This window comes from Cervus canadensis, chromosome 5 (assembly GCF_019320065.1).
Source record: "Cervus canadensis isolate Bull #8, Minnesota chromosome 5, ASM1932006v1, whole genome shotgun sequence".
In the NCBI taxonomy this organism is placed as follows: domain Eukaryota; kingdom Metazoa; phylum Chordata; class Mammalia; order Artiodactyla; family Cervidae; genus Cervus; species Cervus canadensis.
The window spans coordinates 58,875,651-58,903,524 of record NC_057390.1 but is presented as its reverse complement, the minus strand read 5'-3'; the positions used below and the strand labels follow the sequence as shown (position 1 = coordinate 58,903,524).

The 27,874-nt window shown below is 37.5% G+C and overlaps 1 protein-coding gene across 6 annotated transcripts in view; it reads right to left on the bottom strand.

Annotated features, from left to right (window-relative positions):
* UGP2 (UDP-glucose pyrophosphorylase 2) overlaps positions 1 to 27,874 on the bottom strand; it is a 54,766-nt gene that overhangs the window by 14,435 nt on the left and 12,457 nt on the right. For 5 of the 6 annotated variants that reach the window (XM_043468883.1, XM_043468879.1, XM_043468881.1 and 2 more), the window contains exons 2-3: positions 19,597 to 19,724; positions 18,651 to 18,758 (exon numbers count right to left, since the gene is read on the bottom strand). In XM_043468883.1, the coding sequence (XP_043324818.1) occupies positions 18,651 to 18,758; positions 19,597 to 19,710 (222 nt within the window). In that variant the 5' untranslated portion in view covers positions 19,711 to 19,724. Of the gene's footprint in view, positions 1 to 18,650; positions 18,759 to 19,596; positions 19,725 to 22,679; positions 22,699 to 27,874 lie in introns of those variants that run through there. The other variant, XM_043468882.1, reaches the window with a different exon arrangement.

The window sequence follows — 27,874 nt, the reverse complement described above, 5'->3', positions numbered from 1 at the left end:
CAGCCTCAGGAAACTGTCTCTCTTGCCACGGCTGCCATCCCACCTACCTCTCATCAATGCAGTGACCTCCAATCACCTTAAATCCCTCCACCTTAGGGAGGTGGAGGTGGAGGTCACCTTAACCTCCATCTTGCAGGTGGTGATCTTTTGGAGAAGAGAATTTGAAGATGTTTCTCTCCTGATTACATCATTCACAAAACAAAGCAATGACACAGCATAGCAGAGATTATTAGCTGCCTACCTCAATGTCATTCTCCCCCTCCCATTTTAGAACCCTGATTTTCAGCTGGGCACACCACCACCCCAAATAAAAGACCACATGTCCAGCTTCGTGTGGAGCCATTTCTGCCAAAGTCCTGGTCACTGAGATTAACTGGAAGTGAGCTGAACGATTCCCAGGAAGTCTCTGTGAAAGGGCAGGGGACAACATGCCCTTCCTCCTCCTTCCTGCTGTGTGGAACAAAGACACGGTGACTAGAGTTCATTCAGGCGGCCACCGGGGACGGTAAGGAGATGTGCTGAGGATGGCAGAGGGGCAAGACAACGCACGTGAAGTGCTAAGCAAAGTGTACGGCCCACAGGAAGAACACAGGTGCCGGCTGGGCTAGCACTGCATCACCAATTCAGATACATTCTCCACCCACCTCACGGTTTATCATTTCTGAAACCAGGATGAATCACACAGCCAGTGCGATCTTATCAATTGTTGGCACTTTTCCCCTTTCCCAGCGGTACATAAAGGTACATCTTATAATCAGTGGCACAAATTTCATAAATATGATATTGAATCTCTCTTTCGGCTCCAAGTCACCAACCAGCTTAGCAATCTCCCAGGTATGGGTTCTACCTCATCACTCTCCAGCTATGTGTAGCCTGAGGATAGTTTCAAGACAAGGGTCAACAAACTGTAGCCTGTGGGACAGCTGGACCTACGGCCTGTTTTCACAGAGAGTTACTGGAAGGCAGCTGCCCCTGTAAGTTTACGCAGCGTCTACGGCCGACTTCACGGTACGGCAGCTGAGGTGGACAGCTGTGACAGGGACTGCACAGCCTAAAACATTCGCCATCTGGTCCTTTGCAGAAAAGCTCTGCCAAACCCTGGTTTAAGGCAGTCTGCCGTGGTGACAAAACCCAAGTTTTGATAACATGTCTGCCTGTTCAAACTCTGCCCCTCCTAAGCCTCCGTGCTGGCTCAGGACTTCTCAGGATGGCCAGGGAGCTGAAGCTGCCATGGGCGATGGCGGCCTATGGCGCCAACGGCACAGCCACAGAACAATCCCCCGGGGTTTTTTCACCTCCTCATATTCGGCCAGGAAAGCCAAACCAAGGATCTGTAGTTGGTAGCAGAACTCTGGCAACTTTCAAAACAACAGAAAGAAAACCTAAGATTAAAAAGACTTTTACCTACTCACATGAGGGTCGAATTCATAGAGACAGAAAGCAGAATGGTGGTTGCCACAGGCTTGGGGGAAGGGGAAAGGGGAAGTGGTGTTTAATGGGTACAGAGTTTTGGTTTTGCAAGCTGAAAAAGTTCTGGAGACTGCACAACAAGGGGAATATATTTAACTCTACTGAAGTGCACACTTAAAAATGGTCAAGATGGCAGAGTTTGTTATGAGTATTTTACCACAATTAGAACTTTTTAAAAAGTCAGTCTTCTGTGTGCATGTACCTGTGCAGCTATACATATACACTCTGTCAAGGCGTCAGAGAACCACAGAACACAATCACTTTTTGTTACCCTCATACGACCAGGAGTGAATCTGACAAAGCCCTCACTTCCTGCTTCAGGTACTACCAGCTGCTATCAGTAATTATTACACTGTCTCCCAATTTGTCTGCCTGGTGCTCCATACCTGTTAATGACTGTAAACTCCAGGAAGGCAGTACCAGCCGTATGGTCCCCTTTACCGTATCCATCACCTTTAATTATGTGTCATGCTCATTAGTAGCACTCATTTGTTGAGTAGATAAGTGAGTAAATGAATGGAGCAAAGAGAGCTGTTACTAAATGAAATCTATTCCCTGGAACTTATTTCTTATCTTATTAAATACTAAGTGTCAAACAACAGTGATGTCATCATTAATTAGAAAGCTGATTAACAAAACAACCATTACTTTAATTTTTAAAAAGTACTGAATTAGAATACATCACATACAATGTTCATAAAGGAAACCTAAATCTAAAACTATGCTCTGCATAGAAGATAATTTTTATAAGCCATAATTTAGTGTCATAATTAAAAAAGATCCCTCTATGATAAAGAAACAAATAGAATGACCACATACTAAAATTATAAGCTGAGCCTGGAAAAGTACATTTCCTAAGAAAGTTCTTTTGTCTTCTTCCACTTATAAACTATAAAAACACAGGACAAACTATCAAATCAAGTATGTATTTTAATTTTGCTAGATATTCCTACATCTTTTGAGCCTTTTAAATTAGTTTTAATTATTCTAAAGTATATGTCAAAGAGACCCACAGACAGGAAAACATGAGGGTAATTTTTTCAGTAATAGAAGAAAACCAGCTGTCCTGTTCATACTCTGAGTCTACACATATCCAAAAGCAAAAATCTGTAACAGAGAGCAAGTAAACAGGTCCTTTCAAAGAATAAATCCGAAGTCTTGGCAACAACACTGTTTTCTAAACAGTTATACTCATCAGGACCAAACCAACAATTCACATACATACAATATCCTTCACTACAATCTGCTACCTCAGTTACTAAAGTCGACTTTAGCAAAAATCTCAGAAAGAACCAGGAGCCAGAGTCATAAAAATCACTTATTTTCCTCTTAAGTCTCATATTGCCCTCTCGGGGGAGCCAAACTTGAATGCTGGGCCTTTTTGTTATATAAAGGTAAGGATCATAGCAACTCAAATCCAATAACCAACAACTAATACAAATAAGGCAAAGGAAAAAAATCAACTAAATATCAAATAAAAATTTTAAAACATTTTTCATCTCAACTGGCAAACAGTTTTAAAAATAATAATACTTAATGCTTTAATAAATGTAGCAAGGCTGACAATAAAATAGCTTGTAGGTCTCTACCAAACGCTAGTTCAGAGAGGCCTTTCTCTTTTCTGCCTATTCCAGCTACGACATCACCTCTACCCCCTCATTCCCGGTACCCTTACCTTTCTTTTTTCATGTCACTTATCACTACCTGAAATTTCATTTCATATCTTTTACTGTCTACACCTCTACTAGAGGTTTCTAGATACTAGAAACTAGATGAAGGCAGGGCTTTATTAGTACGGTTCTCTACTAATACACAGTTGGCACTCAAAATACAGCTCAAAATTAATGTGAAGAGGAATACAAACTGGAAAGCAATTTGAAATGCCTAACCAGAAACTTAAAATAAGTTTATAGCCTCTGAACACAAAACCACTTCTGAATATTTATTATTAGAAATAATTCTGAGATGCAAGGATTTACATATAAGTATATTCACTACAGGGTTCTTATAACGGCAAAAAAGTAAGAGTAACCTACATGTCCAACTATAGGAGACTCTCTGGAAGGAACACATGCACTGACACACTTGTACAAACTTCCAGCTCCCACACTTCTGACAAGTGTTTCTACTAATACATTTCCTTCAAGTGGTGAGTTAGAGTCATTATCTTATTTCTGACCATTAAAAAATTAAGAAAAAACATTTGATTTCCAAAGTTTTGCCATGCCCAATGACAAGTGACCAAAGAATCCTATAATGGTCATCAGCTATCCTTCCTATTTTCACCTAAGCTTTGATAATACAATGCCAAGAACATTTTACAAAGCCTCCCCTGCTCACTAAACCTTACACCCCACAATGAACACACAAATCCTTGAAATACCTAAATATCCACACAGTATAAGAATGAGAGCCCAATTCTTTTAATAGTCCTCTGAAACAAGGCCAATCCTTCTTATCTATCTTGAGTTTAGTAGATACAAAATCCATAAATATGGATGGAGTTGCCAGTTAAAGACAATTCTACATATACCCTAGGGCTTTCACTATGTGGATCTTCAATGTAACTCATAGAACAGTACAGTTAATCATTTTCATAATGGAGAGCATTAGTTTTTTAGCCACTGGAGCACAGACCTCCTGTAATCCAGAAAGTTAAAGAATTTCCTAAATTTTATCTCTGCAATCAGAAAAAATCACTAGAAATAGATGAACTTTATTATAACAAAAATTGCAAACTACCAATCCATTTGACACAAGAGAATTACAGGCATGGAAATTATGGTTTACTTACTTGGAATATTTTGCAAAAACTAAGAAACATAGAAAGAATTATTCATGATCATAAATAAAATATATATCAAATGTAAAATAGTGATTAAATATACTGATAAAAATATATTCATAATCAAAGACAAAGAATATTTAACTATGAAAGTTAAAGAATTTTAAAAAGAAATACCATCTGTAACCTTAATACAATTCTGTTGTTTTCACTGTGTCCAGGATAGCACCTGGCATCTAAGAGGTATTTAGTAAATACTTGCTGAATGTAAACATTTATTCAATTCAGGTCAGTCGCTCAGTCGTGTCCGACTCTTTGTGACTCCATGGACTGCAGCACACCAGGCTTCCCTATCCATCACCAACTCTCAGAGCTTGCTCAAACTCATGTCCATCAAGCTGGTGATGCCATCCAACCATCTCATCCTCTGTTGTTCCCTTCTCCTCCTGCCTTCAATCTTTTCCAGAAAACATTTATTGAGTAAATGCAAATACTTTACATGCAGTCTCAATAACAGTCATTAAAATCTTACTTTTATTATGTCTACTTTTTATGAGTGAGGAGACTGAGACTTAGAGCAGCTAAATAACCTGCTGAACGTTATGTGGCTCAGAAGTAATGAAGCTGGGATTCAAAACTCTCATCTGTATTCTTGACCTCACTGCCCTTACAGTAAAACTGGAAAAAATAAAACAGTCCACTGAAGGCAGAATGAACTCAGTATGCATCTTGAGGTGGTTTTGTAATGGTGGAATGTATTAATGACTGACACTGAGCATGAGGTAATTTCTCACATACCCACTGACTAAGTATATGACTAAGAATATTATAGCTCAATAGCATGAGATTAGAGACTTTCAGAGGCTTCTACCAGTAAGTCACTTGGCAGTCACCCTGCCTGCCAATCTAGGAGTCACAACAGACGTGGATTCTCTCTCTGGTTCAGGAAGATCCCCTGGAGGAGGAAATGGCAACCCACTCCAGTATTCCTGCCTGGAGAATCCCATGGACTGATGAACCTGGAGGGCTACAGTCGTGGGGTTGCAAAGAGTAGGACATGACTGAGCAACTGAGCATGCATGCAGAGACTTTTAAAGTATAAAAAATTGCTCAATACATATCATTAATATATAGAAACTAAACTGCAAGAAGTCACTGGCCCTTATAAAGGGTGTTGAAAAAACAAAAATGAAACAGGAAAAATAAGAACAAGTCACTTCTTCAGTGGTGACCAAGAACCACAAGAAATCAGAATTTCCGATACAATTCAGAGTGAGCGAGCCACTCATCACTTACCTCCTAAAAATACATTTCAACTATCCTGCTGAACAAGGCTAAGAACCTCTCACCTCCTGTATTTTCCAGCATCTTCTTAGCTCAGCCTAATGGATCCCCTCCAAATTGACAATGAATTGCAGACATGGTCCCTACTTACCTTGTCTAGTCTCAGTTCTAATGTTACCTCTTCATCTCTGACTTGCTTAGGACTTTCCAACTCCTTGACTGCTCTTTTCCTGCTACACTTGTACCAGAAACCCATCTATCCAAAACACTCTAGGACAGGTAGGCAGTTAATTTAAAGAACAAGTTCAACCACGGAACGATGAAAAAGTTTTAGATAATTAAATTACTTTAGCTTTTTTACAAAAAATAATACAATCATTCACAAAGATCTTTTCCTTTGGTATGATGTAAATCTGCTGACCAGAGCTGTCAACTTATGTAACCACACCAATAATACACCATCTGTGATTTCCAGTTTCATTTCTTTAAAGTGGACTAAAAACTTAGTCAACTGTGAAATAATATGCATGCAGAAGAATCATTCTAAACTAATTTTCCCAATCTTTCATACTTATCATATCCACCTAACTACCTTTTTTCTTTTAGGCTACTCATCTTTATCCAATTTTCTCAAAGCATTCAACTCAATTTCCATGAAAATTAACTTTTTAAGCCTATTTCATTGGTGTACATAAAATTAATTATATCATTACAAAAATATAACTAGTATTAACAACTTTGGGAACAAATTTGGTGAACAAACTATTCCACTTCGTAAGACAGAACTTATAAAGAATAGATCCAAGCATTCACAGAAAGTGGTGAATACCAGCTAATCTCTCTAGGATCAGAAGCTAGTTAGTGAACTGTCTCTGAAACTACCCTCACAGCTTTTGTACTATAACCACATCTTTGTGTAAACTGAGAATTCCCCACTAAACCAAAAATTCAAAAAATGCATGCCTGTGTTGTTGATACCTTTAACCCTCCAGGCAGCTGCACAGAGCCTGAGGCAGCAAGAGCCCTCCTCCTAGCTAAACAGACTCTCACAGTTACCAGATTCGTTTTCTGTGTATGTCATTACATGGGAAAGGTTGGGAAGCACTGCACAAAGTCGTAAGCTATTTAAGGGAAGTGACTTTATTTCTGCATTCCCAATAATTAAAATAGTGGACATTTGATAAATTCGTAGAATAAAAGTAATAAGTAAAAGAGACCCTTCATAGCCTCCCACAGTGACTACAGGTAAACAAAAGACTTCAGCCAGGAAGACAGACGTGACCATTGACCTTAGCATGGGTCAGGACAGCAACAAGGGGAAATGAGCCTTTAGAATAATCTTATTTACTTACACATTTCTAAGTTTTTTCTCTCCCACCAGAATGAAGCTCCAATGAGTGTTGGGCCCTTGTCTATCTTGTTCACTTGTATCCTGATACTGAGAAAAATGCTTACCACTCAGTAGCCATGTAGCCATTTAATAAATACTTGTTAAATGTGTTGCTGTTAGAATTTCAAAGTGAGGAATTTGAAGCTCTAAGGGAAGAGATAGACCCTACTCAACAGTTCTGCTCAAGGAAAGGGAGTAATGATAGAAAAGCCACGCTTTAAAGGCTTTCAAGTTCCTTTCAAAACATGGATGCCAACTGGTGACTGCTCTATAACATACCAGGGTGGTTAAGAGCTTGCGCTCAGGCAGATCTGGGCCTAAATTCTGTTTCTGCCCCTTACTTCTGTTTCTTACTTCTGCCTCTTACTTAATAGCTAAGTAAACCACTCAGTCTTGGAATTTTCTATTGTGAAACAGAGATAACAGTGAGCTCCTGCAATCATTTAAAGATCTTATAAGAAAATGCACATGAGGACAATGCTTGGCACATTACTGTAAAACAGATGTCTGGTGTTATTGCTATTATTACTGTTGTTGATAAGCACACAAAGTACAGCACTCTCTGTGCACTAGGGATGGAGAGAGGACTGTACTCCTTGAAGAGCTCCATTATCATTGCTAAGGGATACCAAAGAACCAGGGCTTTGGAGTCTGTCACCTGGTTCGTATCATGGATTCCTTTCGTTCAGACAAGTCACTAACTCTGAATGTCAGTTTCCTCTTTTTAAAACGAGCATAGTAATAGCATCTATCTTCCAGGTCTGTTATGAATATTAAATGAGATCATGAACACAAAGGATTCACTACATCTGACATAACATGTACCCTAACATGACACTAAGCATTAACTATAGAATAAACAGCTGTGCAGACATAGGTTTTTAAAAGGTTTTTAATGAAAAAAATGCTTAAAGCTTTGCTTCATTAAAAAATGAAAACTTCTAGAATGGTGTTTGTTTCATGCTCTTTTGAAATAATAGAAAACTTTCCAATTTCCCAAGGGCTTGGACGGTATACAATGAAGACACTTTTCTTCCACAAGCCTATCTATAAGAAGAAATCTTTTGGCTTATTTCCAAGATGGATGGCTTATTTCCATCTTTTTCCATATTTAGTTCAGTCATAGGTACCCCTCAGGCATTTCCATGTTTTTTCTCAGCTATCTTTTTTCCCTGAGCATGGAAGAAACATTCCATCAGCATTTTCAGCTACTATTCTGTGCTTCTCCTGACTCAGCAGAAGTTTAAGAATGGGATATGGGTAACAAAACTCAGCTTGGACAGCTAGGTAATGTTTCCAGTTAAAAACACTGAATCTTTGCAATTTTTCTATAAATCAAACTCAAATTTTAATCTAAAATTAAAAGTTGAAACACATACTATAAATTGTTAACTTATAATTCTCATGTGTTTACCTACCTATATAGCATTTTGTTTCTTACTTGATACTTTTGCCTCTCAAAGTCCCATACTTACTGCTCTCCCATTAAAAAATGAAGTAACTTCCAAAATGCCAGAGATTTAAAATCACAATACTCTTATTACAACTGTATACTTTAAACCTCATAAACTAGAGATGAGATGACAGTAAAAGAACTGACGGAAAACCTAAATGACAAAACATTAAACAGAGTGATTACAGACGGCAATGATCCTACAAAGGAGGAAGTTAACTGTGAAGAAAAGGTGCCAGCCGCTCCCTAAACGTTACTATAATCTAGATTTTTTAAAAGACACTCTGGGAAGTTCAAAGACTTAAAGGTATTTTTTTAAGTGCTAAAGGCAGAAGTAATATATTACAGACAGTAAAAAAATTCAAGCATTACAAACAGATATATATTCATCATCCTTTTATAGAAGCAAGCTGAAATCATAAAATTAGCCAACCTTGTGAAACATCTGGCCCATGTCTTTATCAGCTAAGCTGGTAGGTTTGAAAGAACATTCCACTTCAGTATGGATTAGAAAGGACAAAGGCAGATGATCAGAGAGTTGGAAAGGAATTCTAACAGAAGAATCTGTTTATGTGATGAGCACTAGCTCTTTACTAAAATCACCTTTCCCATATAAGTCAACTCTCGTGTTAGTCTAATTGTGGACAAAAGATGCTTCCAAATAACTGTGACAATCCTAAATTTCCTAAAAAGTAAAACTGAAGCCTCTAACATCAAATACTATTTATGCTGTGTACTAGCTTTAAACTCTAGGACTTCTCTGTAGTTCAAATGGTAAAAATCTGCCTGCGATGCAGGAGACCAGGGTTCGATCCCTGGGTTGGGAAGATCCTCCGGAGAAGGGAATGGCAATCCACTCCAGTATTCTTGCCTGGAGAATTCCATGGACAGAGGAGCCTGGCAGGCTGCAGTCCGTGGAGTCACTAAGAGTCAGACACGACTGAGCCACTAACACACACACAGCTTTAAACTCTAAGGTACTAAATAGCAGTGTGATTAAAGTGTTTAAAGCAGTGTACATTGTTAATTATATAATTCACACTTGGAGCAGGCCTGGAGAAGTGAAGGTGGGGCAGGGAGGAAAGGCCAGAGGCTATTAAAAGAAAGTTTTATGGAAGATTAAAGAGCAGGTGTAGGAGGAGGACAAAGGCCTGATAAGAAACTGAGGGTGGAGGCTAGGCTGAGCTTCTTCTTAAAGAAATCTAAATGAAGAAAAAGTCAAGTCTTTAGGAAGGCATATTTGCTTAGCATATGTGTTTAAGGGAAGACGCAAAGTGGAAATCAAGCCCTGCAAGGGTTTAAAAGGAAGCATATTTTAAAGCTGAGGAAGGACGTTGCTGGGGATAATGGAAAAGATCTATATCTTGATTGTGATGGTAGTTACATGACTATATGCATTTGTAAACTCAGAAAACTTACACTAAAAAGAATAAATTTTACTATATGTAAATTATACCCCAATCAACCTGACAGTAAAAGAAGTTATTAACAACTAAAATGATGATTAACCTTTATAAAGTTTATCACAATGTAAATAACAAAAACAAGAATAAGCATCTTTTGTTTACTTGAACTTATTTTTAATTGAAATACAGTTGATTTACAATGGTCTGTCAGTTTCAAGTGTATAGCAAAGTGTTTCAATCATATGTAAATTTTATTTGTTTTATATATATTATATATATATGTCATATGTATTTTCTATTCTTTTCCATTAAAGGTATTATAAGATACCGAATATAGTTCTTTGTGATATATAGTAGGACTTTTTTACCTATTGTACATATACTAGTGAGTATCTGTTAATCTCAAACTCCTAATTTATCCATCCTACCCATTCTTTCCCCCTTGGTAACCATGTTTTTTTCCTATGTCTGTGTATTTCTGTTTTGTAAACAAGTTCATTTGTATTTTTTTAGATCCCACATATATGTGATATCATATGATATTTGCCTTTCTATGTCTTACTTCACTGAGTATGATAATCTCTAGGTCTATTCATGTTACTGCAAATGGTATTACTTCATTCTTTTCTATGGCTGAGCAATATTCCACTCTGTGTGTGTGTGTACCATATCTCTATTCATTTCTCTGTCAATGGATACTTAGGTTGTTTACATGTCTTGAATATTATGAACAGTGCTGCTATGAACATTGGGATGCCAAGTTACCTTTTCAAATTACAGTTTTCTAAGGATATATGCCTAGGAATGGGATTGCTTGATCATATGGTAACTCTGGTGGCTCAGTGTTAAAGAATCCACCTGTCAAGCAGGGGGCATGGGTTCAATCCCTGGATTGGGAAGATCCCCTAAAGAAGGAAATGGCAACCCACTCCAATATTCTTGCCTGAGAACTCCCATGGACAGGGGAACCTGGCGGGCTACAGTCCATGGGGTTGCAAAAGAGTTGGACACAACTCGGTCACTAAGCAACAACAAAAACAACGTGGTAATTCTATTTTTAGTTTTTTAAGAAACCTTCATACTGTTCTCCATAGTGGCTGTACCAGTTGACATTCCCACCAAAGTGTAGGAGGGTTTCCTTTTTCCACATCCTCTCCAGCAATTATTATTTGTAGACTTTTTGATGATGGTCATTCTGACCATTGTGAGGTGACACCTCATTGTAGTTTTGATTTGCAATTCTCTGATAAACAGCATTGTTTAACATCTTTTCATGTGCCTGTTATCTGTATGTCTTCTTTGGAGAAATCTCTATTTAGATCTTCTGCCCAGTTTTTGATTGGGTTGTTTGTTTAATACTGAGCCATATGAGCTCTTTGTATATTTTGCAAATTAATCCCTTGCCAGTCACATTGTTTGCAACTATTTTCTCCCATTTTGAAAGCTTCTTACATGGAAACTTGCTCTTTGGTTGATGGGTTTCCTTTCCTATGCAAAAGCTTTTCAGTTTAATTAGGTCCTGTTTGTTTATTTTTGTTTTTAGAACAGCATCTTTTAACTATTTGGGATGTTTTACAATGTTGAAAAATCTAACCAAACTCTTTGAGGTATATAATGAAGCATGGTTTTGAAATTCCATTCCCATCTTTCACCATTAGTGTCTCTCTTACATGGAAACTTTAGTTTCTGACATTTCTCCCATGTGACCCAGTGGCTGGGGTTCTCAGCCAGAGACAGGAGCTGCAATGTCAGGCAAAGAGACTCAGCATATGGCTTTCTCAGGGTCTTTCTTCCTGTTCTAGATATGGAGAAACAGATACATCTACCACATGCTCCACAACTAGAACACAAACTACATGCTATAAGCTTATTTATTTCTGGATTCCTATTATGCTCAAAGCTTTTTTCCCTTTGAATATCCTCCCATCCTCAGAGAAATCTTGCCTCATGGTTACCCCAAGAGTCTACCTTAATGCCAGGAAGTCTTTCCTGAGCTCCCATGCCAGTTAGAAGCTTCCATAGCACCCTATGGACTGCTTCTCATGCTGTTTCATAGGCAGCTGTTTCTGGATCCATTTCCTCTTACAAACTCAAGGCCAAAATGCTGAAGAAGGACCAAGACTTTATTCTTTTGTAGTCCCAGCATCCAGCTAGTTCCTGGCAGAGAGGAAGCACCCAAAAAACGTTTCTTGAGTAATATCCTAAAACGGTACTTCTATCCACTTTGAAAAAAATGAACATTTAAATACAGTTTTACCTATACATTCAAGAAATCTACCTAGGGCCTACAATCCCTGCAGAGACTTCCTGGGGTCAATGCCAGGTGTAAACTTATTCCAGTCTCATTGTGGCTCTACAATGGGATAAGCAGAGTCAATTGTCCACATTTGATTTAGAATAAGTAAAAGGAATCAGTAAAATATCCCCAAGGAATTACAGAGCAGAAAGAATTAAGGGTAGGTATGGGCCACCCATCTTATATGTTATAAAAATTCTCCCAGTACCAATCTTGCAGGTTCAGGGTTGTCCTATACTAAATAAAAATAATAAAAATTCCCTCACATTGTACACAGATGAAGATGTGGGATACGAGAACCTCACAGATGTATTTTTCTCATCTGATTATAAGACACAAAATGTTTACATAAAAGCTATACTTGGAGAGTATAATAATAAAATGATCTATATTAGGCCTTGCAATATATAAGCCAAGGTCCAAAAAGATTCTCTGGGGCATTGGGGAGTGGAGAAGGTTCAAAGAAGTGGTGCTACTACCTATATTCATGCTATGATTTTCCCAAGGAACTTGATTTTGTGGGATTCCCAACTATAGAGAGTGGTTAGAGACCCTGGTCTACTACTATTACCTACAGTCTCTCAAAGTCCATCATAGGATGGATGTTAAAGTGGCCACATATTTACTATTTAACTATTTCTAAAGTGAAATAACTCAACATTCAAAAAATGAAGATCATGGCATCCAGTCCCATCACTTCATGGCAAATAGATGGAAAAATAATGGAAACAGTGACAGATTTTATTTATTTGGGCTCCAAAATCACTGCAGATAGTGACTGCAGCCATGAAATTAAATGACACTTGCTCCTTGGAAGACAAGCTATGACCAACCTAGACAGCATATTAAAAAGCAGAGACATCACTGTGCTGACAAAGGTCCATCTAGTTAAAGCTATGGTTTTTCCAGTAGTCATGTATGGATGTGAGAGGTGGACCGTAAAGAAGGCTGAGCACCAAAGAATTGATGCTTTAAAATTGTGGTGTCAGAGAAGACTCTTAAGAGTCCCTTGGACATGCAAGGAGATCAAACTAGTCAATCTTAAAGGAAAGCAGTCCTGAATATTCATTGGAAGAACTGACACTGAAACTAAAACTCCAACACTTTGGCCACCTGATGTGAAGAAAAGACTCACTGGAAAACACCCTGATGCTGGGAAAGATTGAAGGCAGGAAGAGAAGGGGACGACAGAAGATGAGATGGTTGGATGGCATCACCAACTTGACGGACATGGGTTTGGGCAAGCTCGGGGAGTTGGTGATGGACAGGGAAGCCTGCCATGTTGCAGTCCATGGGTTCGCAAAGAGTTGGACACGACTGAGTAACTGAACTGAACTGAAATAATAAATAAATAACCAGAACAGAAGGAAGATTCATAGGCCTGTGGTCAGCCTCCTTAGCCACAACCCCTTCCTGAAATAAATTTCCTGTTTAAAAAGGCATGTGAAGGAAGATAGTTCTGGGAAAATTAAAAGACTACTGAATTCATTTTGGAATCAAAAGGTAGGAAATCAAAAGTTTTAGCAATATTTGCTAAATTAGTATCAATGTATTAGTTTATATAAATAATTCTATATATTACCATTTTAAAATTTTACATCAAGATAAGGATGAGGCTCTTTCCACCTGTGTCCCCAGGACCATTTCCTTAAATGTCACTACCTATGTTCTTTTTGTGGAATATGTGTACATTCAGGATCTCATATTATTTTTACACACACACAAAACAAGTCACTAATGGCTTTGCCATGAGCTACTGCCAACAACTGGGAAATCTTCACCATGTTCAAAGCAAACCATCCTATGTCACATCATGGCAGATCCTTGGCCAAATTGCCTCCAGTAAGTCTTTCAAAATAGATGTGCAAACGTTAGCTGCAGAATATACTGTGATTCACCATCCAAAAAACAAATAAGAAAATCTGTATTTTTACTCTGTACACGGACACTGTAACTTTCTCAGAATGTCTTATTATTTAAACATACATGTTCACATTTTAATGATATTGTAGTGATAAGACTAAGAAAAGCTCTCAGTTAATTTGTAGAGCAAGACAAACAAAAAAATCTTTTGAAGCTAAATACCACAAGATATTATATTTTCCACACCAATTCTCTGACTTGATCAAACAAAAAGAGTTGACCCTATATAACTCCTCCCCATGCACAAGTACACTCTCACCCTTTTGAGGGCTTTAAAACAAGAACAATGACAATCATAAATCAACCAGGGGGATTCTGTGTTCCTATCTAAATGAAAAAGCCTTTAGAGAGTATTTTTCACATAAATGACAATGTACTCTATTATCATCAGAGGTCATGGCCAACGAAGTGTAACAGGTCTTAAGTTGTGATTCCAAAGAACCTGTCAGGCCCAAAACCTCCTGGAGTAGGCTCCGTGTCTTCCCGTCTCGTTTTTCTATTTCCCATCCCTCTCCATCCTCAACATGTAAGCTTAAACATTAAGTTTGGCCAAGAACAAGATCCTCTCACAGACTCCCTAGAGAGCACTGTGCACGGTGATGGTCCCTCCTTGCTAGTCTAAACATTACCCTTCACACGCTTTTTAAAAACTTTCCTTTCCTTAAGCAGCTAAGTATCAAGATAATCTTGATTACTACATTCATTTAGTTAACACTCACAAAATGGGAGCAGAGCATTATCCATGGCATAATTCCATAAATTGCATTCTTCCTCTTAGCATAAGTCAATAAAATATGGACTCAATAGTCTTTTCAAAAAACATGTATGTCAGAGAACAGATTAGTGGTTGCCAAAGGGAAGGAGGGAGTGAAATGGGTGACAGGGATCCAGAAGTACAAACTTTCAGTTATAAAATAAATAAGTCATGGGGATGCAAAGAAAAACATGGAGAATACAGTCAAAAACATTGTATTAACTCTGTATAGTGACAGATGGTAACTAGACTTATACTGGTAGTCATTTAGTGATGCATATAAATGTTAAATTAAATCACTATGTTGTATATCTGAAAGTACTAAAATGTTGTATGTCAATTATACTTCTCTCTCTCTCTATATATATATATATATACACACACACACACACACACACACACACATATACTGACAGAGCTAAAATGAAGTATTCAACCAAGTAAGCAAGAGTGAATACGTAAAAGTTGACAACATAAAATGTCAATGTCTCTCTATAAGTATAATCTCCAATCTACTATTTATGAAAAAAGCAGTCTTATCTACAATGTTATTATCTGAATTGAGAAAGGCATTTGAGTCTACCCAAATGTGCTGGATCTCGTCTGATCTCGGAAGACAAGCTGGGTTGGGCCTGGGTAGTACTTGGATGGGAGAAAGGCATTTGAGGTCAGTTTTCTGGGACCAAAGAACTAAGGAAAACTACTGAAGATCTTCTAAAAATAAATATACTAAAATAGGGTCAACAAACTTTTTCCATAAAGAATCAGAAAGGAATATTTTGGGTTTTGTAAGCTGTATGGTCTTGATTACAAGTATTTAATTCTGCCATTAAAGTATTACAGCATTGTAATAGCCACAGACAATATGTAAAGAGTAAGTGTGGTTGTGTTCTGATAAAACTTTATTTACAAAACAAGGTGGCCAACTCTACTAAAAAATATAGATCCTCTGTTGTAATAATGTTTTTGTGCACATCTTTGTTGCAAGCATGACATGAGAAATATCACTCTAAATGGCTATTCTCCCACAATAATTTCTTTTCAGCTAAGAACGTAAAGTATTACCTTCATTTAAAAAATAAAAACCTGTGTATACTATATAATGTTATTTTGAAAGGAAAATTGATCTCTATATAAACTCTATGAGCAGAGAGAAAAAAGCTGGGGGGGGGGGAGGGGAAAAGGGATGGAGCTGGAGGAGTATAGGGGAAGCAAAGTGAATGAATATTAACCTACAATTTCTATTCTCAGAACTATTTGCAAAAGCTGGTAGTTAACATAGAGTATGTAAGACACACTTGTGCCCTCAAGAAACTCATGACATAGTTAAAAGAGCGAACTTGTTTTTTCCCTCTGCATTTCAAAACTGTAAACATTACAGGCATATGGGATTGTAAGCATTTCTTTTTTAAAAATCTAGGTTTTATAAATAAAGACATTTTTAATGGAGATTTACATTTTTATAAACAAAAAGAGAAAAGACTTCATTAAATCATATTATACCCAGAATTCTATTTTCTATTCTTTTTTTTTTTTCTATATCAACTTAGTATCTCTATCAGTAACCATGGTTCACTGTGCGGGCATAGCCTCCTGAAAGGATCTGTTGATGGCGTGGTGTTTGGAATAGTGATGCTGAACTGGAAAAGGCCCTAGGTGGTTCTGATTCCTCTACTTGCTTCCTTCCCCACCCTCCAATCCCCACTCCAAGAAATCCTACTATATATCATAATCTCTCAAAATACACAAAGGCAGCTTTCTCTATTGGCAAAGCAGAATCTTGAATCATAAAATATACTGAAAGTAACAAATTTTGGGGTCTTCCTTCAAGGTAGACTCTATCATCAAAAGGCTAAGTTTGTCTAAGGAGAAAAAAAAATCCCAAGTCAGCAAGAATTAAGAATAAAACCACATCTTTATCCCCAGGTATGTCATTAATCAGAAAAGTGAGGCTATATCAATGAGGAATAAATTTCAAGCAAAAATATTAAGTATTTAAAGTGGAAAAATACATAATGTCTAAATTTTTTATTGTAATTTTAGGCCTGCTCCCAAACATTCTCTTTTTTAATATGACTGAATTTACAACTAGATCCTTTTTAAAATTATATAACCTATCCAGAAGATTGTTCTAATTTTTTCAAGAGAAAATATGATTAATTCTATGACTTAAAAACAAAAAAATAAATCACAATTTATTACTAGAGCAAAGAAAATCAAAGACTAAAATATAAGACCCTAAAAAAGAAAAAAAGCATGCTGTAATTGACAAGCACTACAGACAAGAGAAATTTTAACTTTAACATCAAAAATGAGAGACTCCTCAAGGTGAACTCTTAGGTAGGAGTTTTTTTTTTTTTTTTACCATGAGCATGTAATTCATAATTTTTAAAAGTTTAATAACTAAAAGACATTAAAGAGGTACTCTTTACCAGTAAACTATATTTAAGATTTTCTCATTTGAAAAAATATGAAAAACTCCATTAGCTTAATCCACCAGATATGGTATATAATAAAATGTGTGCATGCTTAGTCGTGTCTGACTCTTGCAACCCCATGAACTGTAGCCCTCCAGGCTCCTCTGCCCACAGAATTTTCTAGGCAAGAATACTGAATTCCTTCTCCTAGCGATCTTCTCAACCCAGGAATCAAACCTGAGTCTCTTGCATTGGCAGCCAGATTCTTTACCACTGTGCCAGCTGGGACACGCTACACAAATGAACACATGCAGTTATATTCCAATAAAGCTTTACCAACACAAGCAGTGGTATAGCCCTCAGACAGTAGTTTACCAAACTCCTGCTCAAAACAAACCTGTTTTTAAACCAATATTAGATTATCTCTTATTACATAACAGATAAACTATCTACATACAATTATTGCACTCCATCAAGTCTTTTCTACATTTAGTGAAAAGTGCCACAAGCAGCAGTGGTCAAAATTGCTGGAAAGGAAAGAAAAGTCAATGTGTTAACCTAATCTGTCCCTGAAATAATCTCTTTGTTTAGATCAATCATTCGCCTCAGGATACATGGTCTCTTGGCCTCAAAGACTAGTAGGAAGACAACACACACATAAAACCTCTACTACTGATTAGGCCAGCTAAGTACCACAGTATGACAGAAATAACTACAAACTCAGCAAAATGTTTCATAGTTTAACATGCTTCCATATGTTTCTGAATAGTCTCATAACAACCCTATAAAGTACAGAAAGCAATTGGTACCATTCTCATTTTATATAAAGCTCAAAGCTGTAGAGCTAGGACTAGAACCTCTGAGACTATTGTACTACCTCTCTTCAGAGCAGCTTTCTTCAAGGGGGCTGATGACAGAAGAGAAGGCATTTAGACTGAGCCTCAAAGAATGAGTAGGACTAACAGGTGAAGAGCCCATAGTGTTCCAAGGAAACAACATACACAAGAGACTAGAAGCAGGGAAATCCTATGTGTGTGAAGGGAATGTTAGGCTGGTTCAAGAAAAGCAGGGAAGGGAAATACAGTTAGAAATATGGATTGAAAGCATGGGAAGAGCTCTGAGTAGCTGACTTCATGTCTGTACATGACCTTAAGGACAATGAGAAATTAGATGGGTTGGAGAAAGAAGGAAGAGAACATAATGAAGCTCTTATCGTGTGTCTGAACAAAAGAACTGCCTCATACTAAATGATGTTAAGTTATGACGTGGTGTTATAGGGAGATTAGATTTTCATAAGTGCTCTGCAGGACAGGCTGGATGAGTCTAACAACGGAAAGTGGCAGAAGGCTATCTCTGTAGTTTCAAAGTCTGAAGTGGTGGTTCTCACAGGTACCTTATAGTACCCCACCCCCAAAAGTGACATCAGTGTTCTAAATCACCTTACATTTTCCTACATTTTATCTAAAACTTACCGAATCTTCCGGAGGTCTCTGGATTTTTCCCCAATCCACAGAAGGTCCCTTTTCTTGCAAAAATCTGTGAAATAGCTTCCGAAATCCATCAAGGTCTTTTTTAGTGTGCTATGAGAACAGAAGTCATTGTTATAGCTAACAGAATGCTTGGTATTTAATGAAGATAGACATATACTGTACATTTAAAATATCTTTCAGAGAAATTCTTACAGCTTTAAAACATGGAGTACAGCAGAGCCTTTTTTACACTCCAATTTAAAACTAAAGAGGAAGAAAGCTAATAGAAACCATACTTAAAGGAATACAAGCAATCTCCCCATCTCCCACCAGGATCATGTAATCTGAATACCATTTGGTCTACTGGAATTCCGACTGGTTCTCTACATTTACTCACCAATATAGTTCTCTACTTTAAGTGCAAATTAATCTTCACCAAAAGAACAAGAAAGAACAAAAAACAGCTAACCTCAAAACACTAAGTACAAATTTAAATTTGAAAATGAAAAGGGTAATCTGTTGATTTATAAGTAGAAAAGTAAACACTTGCCTTTTCTGGGAAACCTCTATCATAGCTGTCAGAGTAGCCCAGTTCTGTTAGAACAGGCTCTTTGGAAAAGACATCCAGGATATAAGGTTGATAAATTAACTTCTCACAATTTTAACTGAACACTTATCCATTTTTTCCACCCAATGATATCAAAACACAGAAAAATAAATTGTAACTTTGTTATGATTCTTTTAACTTTAGAAACTTACTGGAATTTAAAATATTAAAAAGAAGGGTTTTATACTGAGCAAATACTGAAAATCCTTAATTATTAAGCAATCTTAATTATTAAAATATATCATTACATTTTGTAATTATTTCAAGCTAGATGATCAGTGGTAGCAATAACAACTCAGCATGTAGATGGATGAAAGCAAAAACATAGTGTAGGGTCCTTACTTCAAATTCATGTGATGGTGCTGTGGTGAGTATCTTCTCTAGTTCCTTCTTCACAGATAATTCTAGTTCTTGTCGAATGACTTCTTGGAACTGAGAAGCACCATCCTGAGACATTGCCTTGCTGAGATCTAAAACAAAAATGTAAAAACCACAAACTGAGAACTGACAGCCATTCAAAAAGCTGGTAAACCACAACCAACTTATTTCTGTTGTGCCAGTTAGATGCAAAGGGCTCGATTCTTTGGTCCCATCAACCTCCAGGAGGATTTTAGCATTGTCAACTACTTATGACTTGATAATCATACTGGCTCAAATCTGACTATCCAGTATATCTATACGCTTTTTGAATGTATCTAAAATACTAAAAGATGAAGCAGGTGGAAGTAAAAGGATTAATCTTCATTTGAGCATATATTAAGTTGTCCCATCTCTATTAATGTTTCTGTCCTAGCCATCAAAGCTGGAGACAAATGAGAACATTCAGAATAACATTCAGTTCAGTTCAGTCACTCAGTCTTGTCCGACTCTTTGTGACCCCATGGACTTCAGCACACCAGGCCTCCCTGTCCATCACCAACTCCCAGAGTTTACTCAAACTCATGTCCATTGAGTCGGTGATGCCATCCAACCATCTCATCCTCTGTCGTCCCCTTCTTCTCCCGCCTTCAATCTTTCCCAGCATCAGGGTCTTCTCAAATGAGTCAGTTCTTTGCATCAGGTGGCCAAAGAATTGGAGTTTCAGCTTCAACATCAGTCCTTCCAATGAACACTCAGGACTGATCTCCTTTAGGATAGACTGGTTGGATCTCTTTGCAGTCCAAGGGACTCTCAAGACTCTTCTCCAACACCATAGTTAAAAAGCATCAATTCTTCAGCGCTCAGCTTTCTTTATAGTCCAACTCTCACGTCCATACATGACTACTGGAAAAACCATAGCCTGACTAGATGGATCTTTGTTGACAAAGTAATGTCTCTGTTTTTTAATATGCTGTTTAGGTTGGACATAACTTTCCTTCCAAGGAGTAAGCATCTTTTAATTTCAAAACTGCAGTCACCATTTGCAGTGATTTTGGAGCCCCCCAAAATGAAGTCTGCCACTGTTTCCACTGTTTCCCCATCTATTTGCCATGAAGTGATGGGACTGGATGACATGATCTTAGTTTTCTGAATGTTGAGCTTTAAGCCAATTTTTTCACTCTCATCAAGAGGCTCTTTAGTTCTCCTCCACTTTCTGCCATAAGGGTGGTGTCATCTGCATATCTGAAGTTACTGATATTTCTCCCAGCAATCTTTTTTTTTTTTTTAATTAGTTGGAGGCTAATTACTTCACAACATTTCAGTGGGTTTTGTCATACATTGATATGAATCAGCCATAGAGTTACACGTATTCCCCAGTCTCCCAGCAATCTTGATTCCAGCTTGTGTTTCTTCCAGCCCAGCATTTCTCATGATGTACTCTGCATATGAGTTAAATAAGCATGGTGATAATATACAGCCTTGATGTATTCCTTTCCCAACTTGGAACCAGTCTGTTGTTCCATGTCCAGTTCTAACTGTTGTTTCCTGACCTGCATACAGATTTCTCAAGAGGCAGGTTAGGTGGTCTGGTATTCCCATCTCTTTCAGAATTTTCCAGTTTATTGTGATCCACACAGGCGAAGGCTTTGGCATCGTCAGTAAACCAGAAATAGATGTTTTTTTGGAACTCTCTCGCTTTTTCGATGATCCAAAGGATGTTGACAATTTGATCTCTGGGTCCTCTGTCTTTTCTAAATCCAGCCTGAACATCTGGAAGTTCACAGTTCACGTATTGCTGAAGCCTGGCTTGGAGAATTTTGAGTATTACTTTACTAGTGTGTGAGATGAGTGCAATTGTGTGCTAGTTTGAGCATTCTTTGGCATTGCCTTTCTTAGTGATTGGAATGAAAACGGACCTTCTCCAGTCCTGTGGCCACTGCTGAGTTTTACAAATGTGCTGACATACTGAGTGCAGCACTTTCACAGCATCATCTTTTAGGATTTGAAATAGCTCAACTGGAATTCCATCACCTCCACTATCTTTGTTTATAGTGATGCTTCCTAAGGCCCACTTGACTTCACATTCCATGATGTCTGGTTCTAGGTGAGTGATCACACCATCGTGATTATCTGGGTCATGAAGATCTTTTTTGTACAGTTCTTCTGTGTATTCTTGCCACCTCTTCTTAATATCTTCTGCTTCTGTTAGGTCCATATCATTTCTGTCCTTTATTGAGTCCATCTTTGCATGAAATTTTCCACTGGTAACATTAATAAGGGCATATTTTGTGGAATATGTCCTTATGGAACTGCTGCCTCATAAGAGAGCTGAAGGGTTTGGCAACTGAAACAAAAGACTCCTTCCTCCAGGCCAGATGAAAATTTAAGGATTCCTTTCCATTTCAGAAGGGGGGTCACTTCAGTTTATATTCTTCCCTAAAGAAGAACTCTTGAGAAATACTGGCAATTCCAAAGTACCTCCACTTGCCTGGCATAAAAATTTTCATTTTAAAAGAAGGGCACAGGGCCACCTCCCTGTCTCTAGCTCCTAACTAAACTTCTGTGCTTATCCGTGTCGGACTAGACTATCAGGACTGTTGGCATAGCCGGGCACCTCTGTAACAGACGGATCTCACCAAAGGTGACAGAAATGTCTGTTAGGTAAAAACAAACAGAAATAGAAAAATACAGGAAAAGGAAACAACCCAGACCCAAGTACCTTGGCAGAAAGATACTAACACAGGCTGTTTTACATACTTCATTATCTAGACAGAAATTCTGTCTACTTCTTATAAAATAAGGAAGAGATTACTGTTCATGTCCCCCATCTTCAACACCTAACTCAATCTTATAAATGTGTTTTGAAGCCACATTTCATTGATAGCTAGTCAGTTCTACAAAAGTTGGTTAATTTAGAAAAATCATATATCAATAATAGCTAAAAACACTCCCACAAGCCATAAATTCCTTAATTTGTTATCTGAGCAGAAGGAAAAACATAGACAAAATTAAAGGCAAGATAATCAATATTTTAAAGATAGTTTTGAGAGCAGAAATTAAATTATCATTAACAATTAGTAAATATTTAACTCCCGAGGTGACTTAATGCAGACAGCTTCTCCCAAATACTGAAAAATGTTAACAAATGAGATATTTATCATAGCTCTTCCAAAAAAAGTTTATACACAATTTCTACCATGTTAAAATCTTAAAAAAAAAAAAAAAAAAGAATTTGGTGAAAGCAAACAATCCAATCCTAAAATAGTATATTCTAACTGTGCTCTTTCTAAAGGCTAAGTTTATGGACTCCAGTAAAACTACCAAAATGACTCAAACTGTGGTTCATAAATAACTTACATGTGAGCTAAGAAACATCATAAGAAACACACACGGTTATGTTCCATAAACAAAGATATGTTTCAACTAGTAATTTGCAATTTGATTATAATCTATAAAGATGATAATAATGAATAAGCACTGGTACACTTTTTTTGCACATAAAGAGTTTAAGTGTTTTAAGGATAGGATAAAGTCACACAATTATAAAAATTACTTACAGAATTAACAAATTGATACTGTCTATACAGATCTATACAGATCTATACTGTCTTACAAATGCAGAGAACAGGTAACCATCTACATGTTGTACAAAGTAAAATTAAAAATGAATTAAAACTTGAAAGATGAAGTAATTTACCAATTTTAAAATGCATACACAAAGACCTCTGAACTTATAGACTGAACCAATGATGGAAAATACAAAAAGTGCAGCATTTCTAAAGAAGCAGACATTTCTACCATAATTATTTTCTGTTAAAACAATTTTTCCTGTTCTGTCTTTGGAGCACCTTTTTTCCCCCTAAGACAATCATCTTAAGAATGTTTTCAGGCACTACAATTTGTAACAATCAAAAAACAGTCTTCTAATGGGTCCACAGTATTCAAGAGACTAAAGCCCAATGCACTTCTGAGTTCAGCACTACTATCACTGTGACAGGTAACTAAAAACCCCTACAGAGCATTTTAAACTTGAGTTAATGTGACATCAACCACACATGTTATCCTCTGGCTAACTTAGCTGTAATTTAAAATTTGTCACAGGTTAAGTACCCCGCTAACTCCCATATTAAATAAAAAGTGACTTGGAAGAAAAATTTACTAAATATAAAACCTCTAAAGAACACATATATCATTTGATTCTATGTCACAGACCGATTAAGACAGATCAAGAAGTTACTATAAAACAATTTTAAAAGTTAAGTTTTTTGTTAGACTCAAAAACATCTACAAGACTCTGCTTTGTTGAAATTAGATCCTGAAGGCCAGCCTGCATAGTCACATTCCTCCAAATAATGATGGAAACATTTAACTTACTTTATATTTTGGGCAACTGCCAAAAGTGACATAAAATTAAATTTAACTACAAAGTCTGAGCTGTTTGAGACATGAGAAAAGCCCAGAAAACAGAAAAAAAAAAAAAGACCAGAACACCACACCAAACTTTAGAGACTCATCCTGCCTAACAATAGCCTATCAATGTATGTGATTTAAGGTAAAAAATACACAGAACCTGTGTTACTATTCTCCCTTCCAAGCCTAGCAAAGAAAGACTGGAAAGCCTCACATTTAATAATAAACAAATACAAAAAATACTACATGTGATCTTTGCCAGCTGCAGTAGGCCCAACCTTTAGGAACAGATTCAAAGAAACCCAAACACAAGACTCAAACTTGACTTGTGACAAATATTCCAAACCTTATTCCTCCTGTTCATTCGATATGGCACCAAAAGCAAATAAAGAACAATCTGCATTCCTTCTACCCCTCTACAAATCTGAACAGCTTTTACAATAGAAGAACCAACAAGCTCATTACCTCTTCCACCTCTTTCCACTGCTGTTTCCTTCCCTTTCTCCTGTGTGAGGTACTACTACAAAGTTCTGATTTTAAGTGATTTAAGAAAGGGCTTTCAATGAATAAAGAATTTTCAAGAATAAGGAAGTGTGTTTAATCAAGAAGAATGTCTATTCTTAAGCACCTGGCACAGACTAAGAAGCACAGCACTAGAACCCATTTCCCTTTGCAGTGACCTCTTTCATCCATTGCTGAATTCTTTAAGAAAGATTTGGAGTTCCTGGTAGGAAAAGAAGTATAAAACTTAGAAGCTTTCTTGGACCTAACATTCTCAAGTTACACTTCTGGCAATGGCAGCTGTGTTTCTAATGGAAGGTCAATTAAAGAGTCCACTGACAAACTAGAACCTCCTAAGATGTTTTGTCCCTCCTCACTTCCTAACAATAGAAAATTGATCCCCCTCCACTTTAGACAGAGAGCATTTTAGGGACAAAACACTTCATTACCTCACTCATAAAATCAAGACATTTTTAGAGATGAGAGAGAGCATTTAATCTACCCTCAACATTTTATTTTACAAATGAGGAAACTGAGGTTGAAAAGTTAAATGACCTATCAAGGTCACAGAGCAGACTAGCTGAAAAGAAAGTCAGTTTATTTTGAGTCCAATTCCACTAGAGTGAGATAGAAATATTCTGCTCATTTCTTCCAACAAGTCTGGCTCTCTCTAATCTTTGGCACAAAATTCCTAAGTAACATTCTCCTTCAAAAGCATTTCTATCAGAATGTCTTACTACAGGAAGCTCACATCAAACTGGGTTTACAAGTATTGTCTTAGTTGACTTAATGACAATTTAGCCAACTGAGGACAGAACAGGCAATAGCTTTTTAGAAGCCTTTCCGCTATCTCAATTTCCTAACTTTTCTCTGTTCATGAGTACTAAGGTTTCAACATCATGGACTTTCCCCTATCCAAGTGGCGCCAAAAAAGCGGGGAAGGGAGGAAAAGGGGAGGAGGAAAGCAACAGAACTGATAAGTATGAAATATTCAATCAAACAAATGATTGTTTTTGTTTCTTAATTCTGTTATTTCATTTTATCCATTTCAGCAACTAAGAAGTACACATAATACCATTCCGCTGACATTCTGATACTGACATAGACAAAACAACTTCACATTTCAAAGCAGAAAGCTAGCTTCACAGGGAGCAGGCCAGAGAACACCAAGAGCAAGGAAGGTGAGGAGCTCTCCCTCCCAGGCCACCTCCTATCACTCAGATCTAATTAGTCCTAACCTTCCTTGAAAAGCAAAAGGAGAGGTACCCAAAGTCATAGAACTAGCGCACTCACTTAAATCAGGAAATGACCTGCGATCCAAATAAGCATAAAACTCTAAGAATGCAGTGGCAACCAGAAATAAGCATGAATAAAGCTGAGGATGGGCTTCCTACGTGGAGCTAGTATTAAAGAACCCACTTGTCAATACAATTTAGACACAAGAGACACGGGTTTGATCTCTGGGTTGGGAAGATCCCCTGGAGGAAGGCATGGTAACCCACTCCAGTATTCTTGCCTGGAAAATCCCATGGACAGAGGACCCTGGCAGGCTACAGTCCATGGGGTCATACAAAGTCGGACACAACTGAAGCGACTTACCACGCATGCACAAAGCTGAGGATATATGCTGACTAGATTTATGACCTATTAAAGCTAACTAGCCTCTCCTGGGCTCTTACTGCAGTCCTTTAAACTCAGCTGTCTGTGAATATTCCTCCTAAAAAAACTCTTCTTTTGTGGATTCAGCTACCCAGTATTATACTACATCATCTCCTATCTCTTATTATAACCATGCCTCAATTTCCGTAACTGGCTCCTCCTCTCTTCTCCTACTCTGGGTTTCTAAAGATTCTGTTCCCAGACTATTTCCCCCCTCATCTGTTCCCTTACTGATAACTCCCAAATACATGCCTCTCATCCTGATCTTTTTTCCTGAGCTCCAGGTTAACATTCCCTAACACCTCCTAGACCTTTTGCACCTGGATACCCCGTTGGGTACCTCAAACTCAACATGTCCAAAACCAAACTCATCACCTAAACTAAATTCATCTTCCTGCCTCGGCCCTCCACAGCATTGACATTCTGCTAGTCACTGGTAGGTGACCTAGAAACCTCAGTCACAGTTGGCTCGTCCTTCCTTTTTCTTCACATTACATCCAAATCCAATACCAAACTTAACTGAATCACTACCATTCCATTCACTGCTTTTAATTCCTACTGCTGCGACCTTAATTTCACTCTCCTGATCATGATGACAATAGTCTTCTAACTAGTCAACCCATCTGTCACTCTAATCTGGTGATACCAGGCAGAATGGATTTGTTCCCCTAAAACTGCAACTCTAATTATATCACTTCTCTTCTCCATTTGGTGAGATTTTCACTTGATGGAAAAGAAATACAAATTCCCGAGCCAGGCACATCTTAAAAAGCCAAGCTGAAGTACTTTTTTTGAGTAGCCAAAACTAATGAAAGTGCTCAAGAAGAAAGTCTAAAGGTTCCAAGTTCCTGTTTCAATAGTATTTCTAAAACCTTAATATGCATACAGATCACCTGGAGGGCTTGTTAAAACATAGATTTCTGGGCAAGTTTCCAGAGATTCTGATTCTGGGTCTAGTGTGAGGAGAATTTGCATTTCTAATAACTGAATGCTGCTACTATTGCCTTGAGTAGCTCTGATACAGATTATACTCCAATTATCTGAACATGTTTGTAGCAGCCATGCATGTCAATGGTCTTCCTACCCCAATGCTATTCTGGTCATCTACTCTCTGTTTCAAGGCCTTCAAAGGTGGCAGTAGGCCCAGACTAGTTGAAAGCCTTCCCAAGGACTGGTTTAAATGTAAAACATAAAGTGATTCTGGCCAGTGAGCCTCAAAGATATAATTTGCCAAAGGACTTTGGATAAAGGCATTCCTCATTGAAAGAACAGAAACCTTACAAAAATGAGTATGTGTCTACCCCTCACCCTGGGTTTCTTCTGATATTTAGTGACACTGAAGAAAGCTAACCCAACAATGAGGCAAACATACTTAAAAGGACAGAAGAAAGGAAAGACTGATGCTGTTTTTGTACAGAATTAAACAACTCTGGAACATCCCACTTCAAGTCTCTCATTTTTTTTTTTAAGCCAACTGAGTTGGTATTTTTCTGCTGTATAAAATTAAAACCATCCTAACTATTGTAAGACTGTTCCAAAACACATATCTCAAGTGTCATTCAACACTTTTAGAGAAGGGTGGGCAGAAATGAGGAGGAAAAAATAGAAATTAAAGGCCCAGTTGTGAATTCCAAAATCGTAAGAATCATCCCAACAACTGGGAAAGCTCTCTGATCTCTCAGCCCCTCAA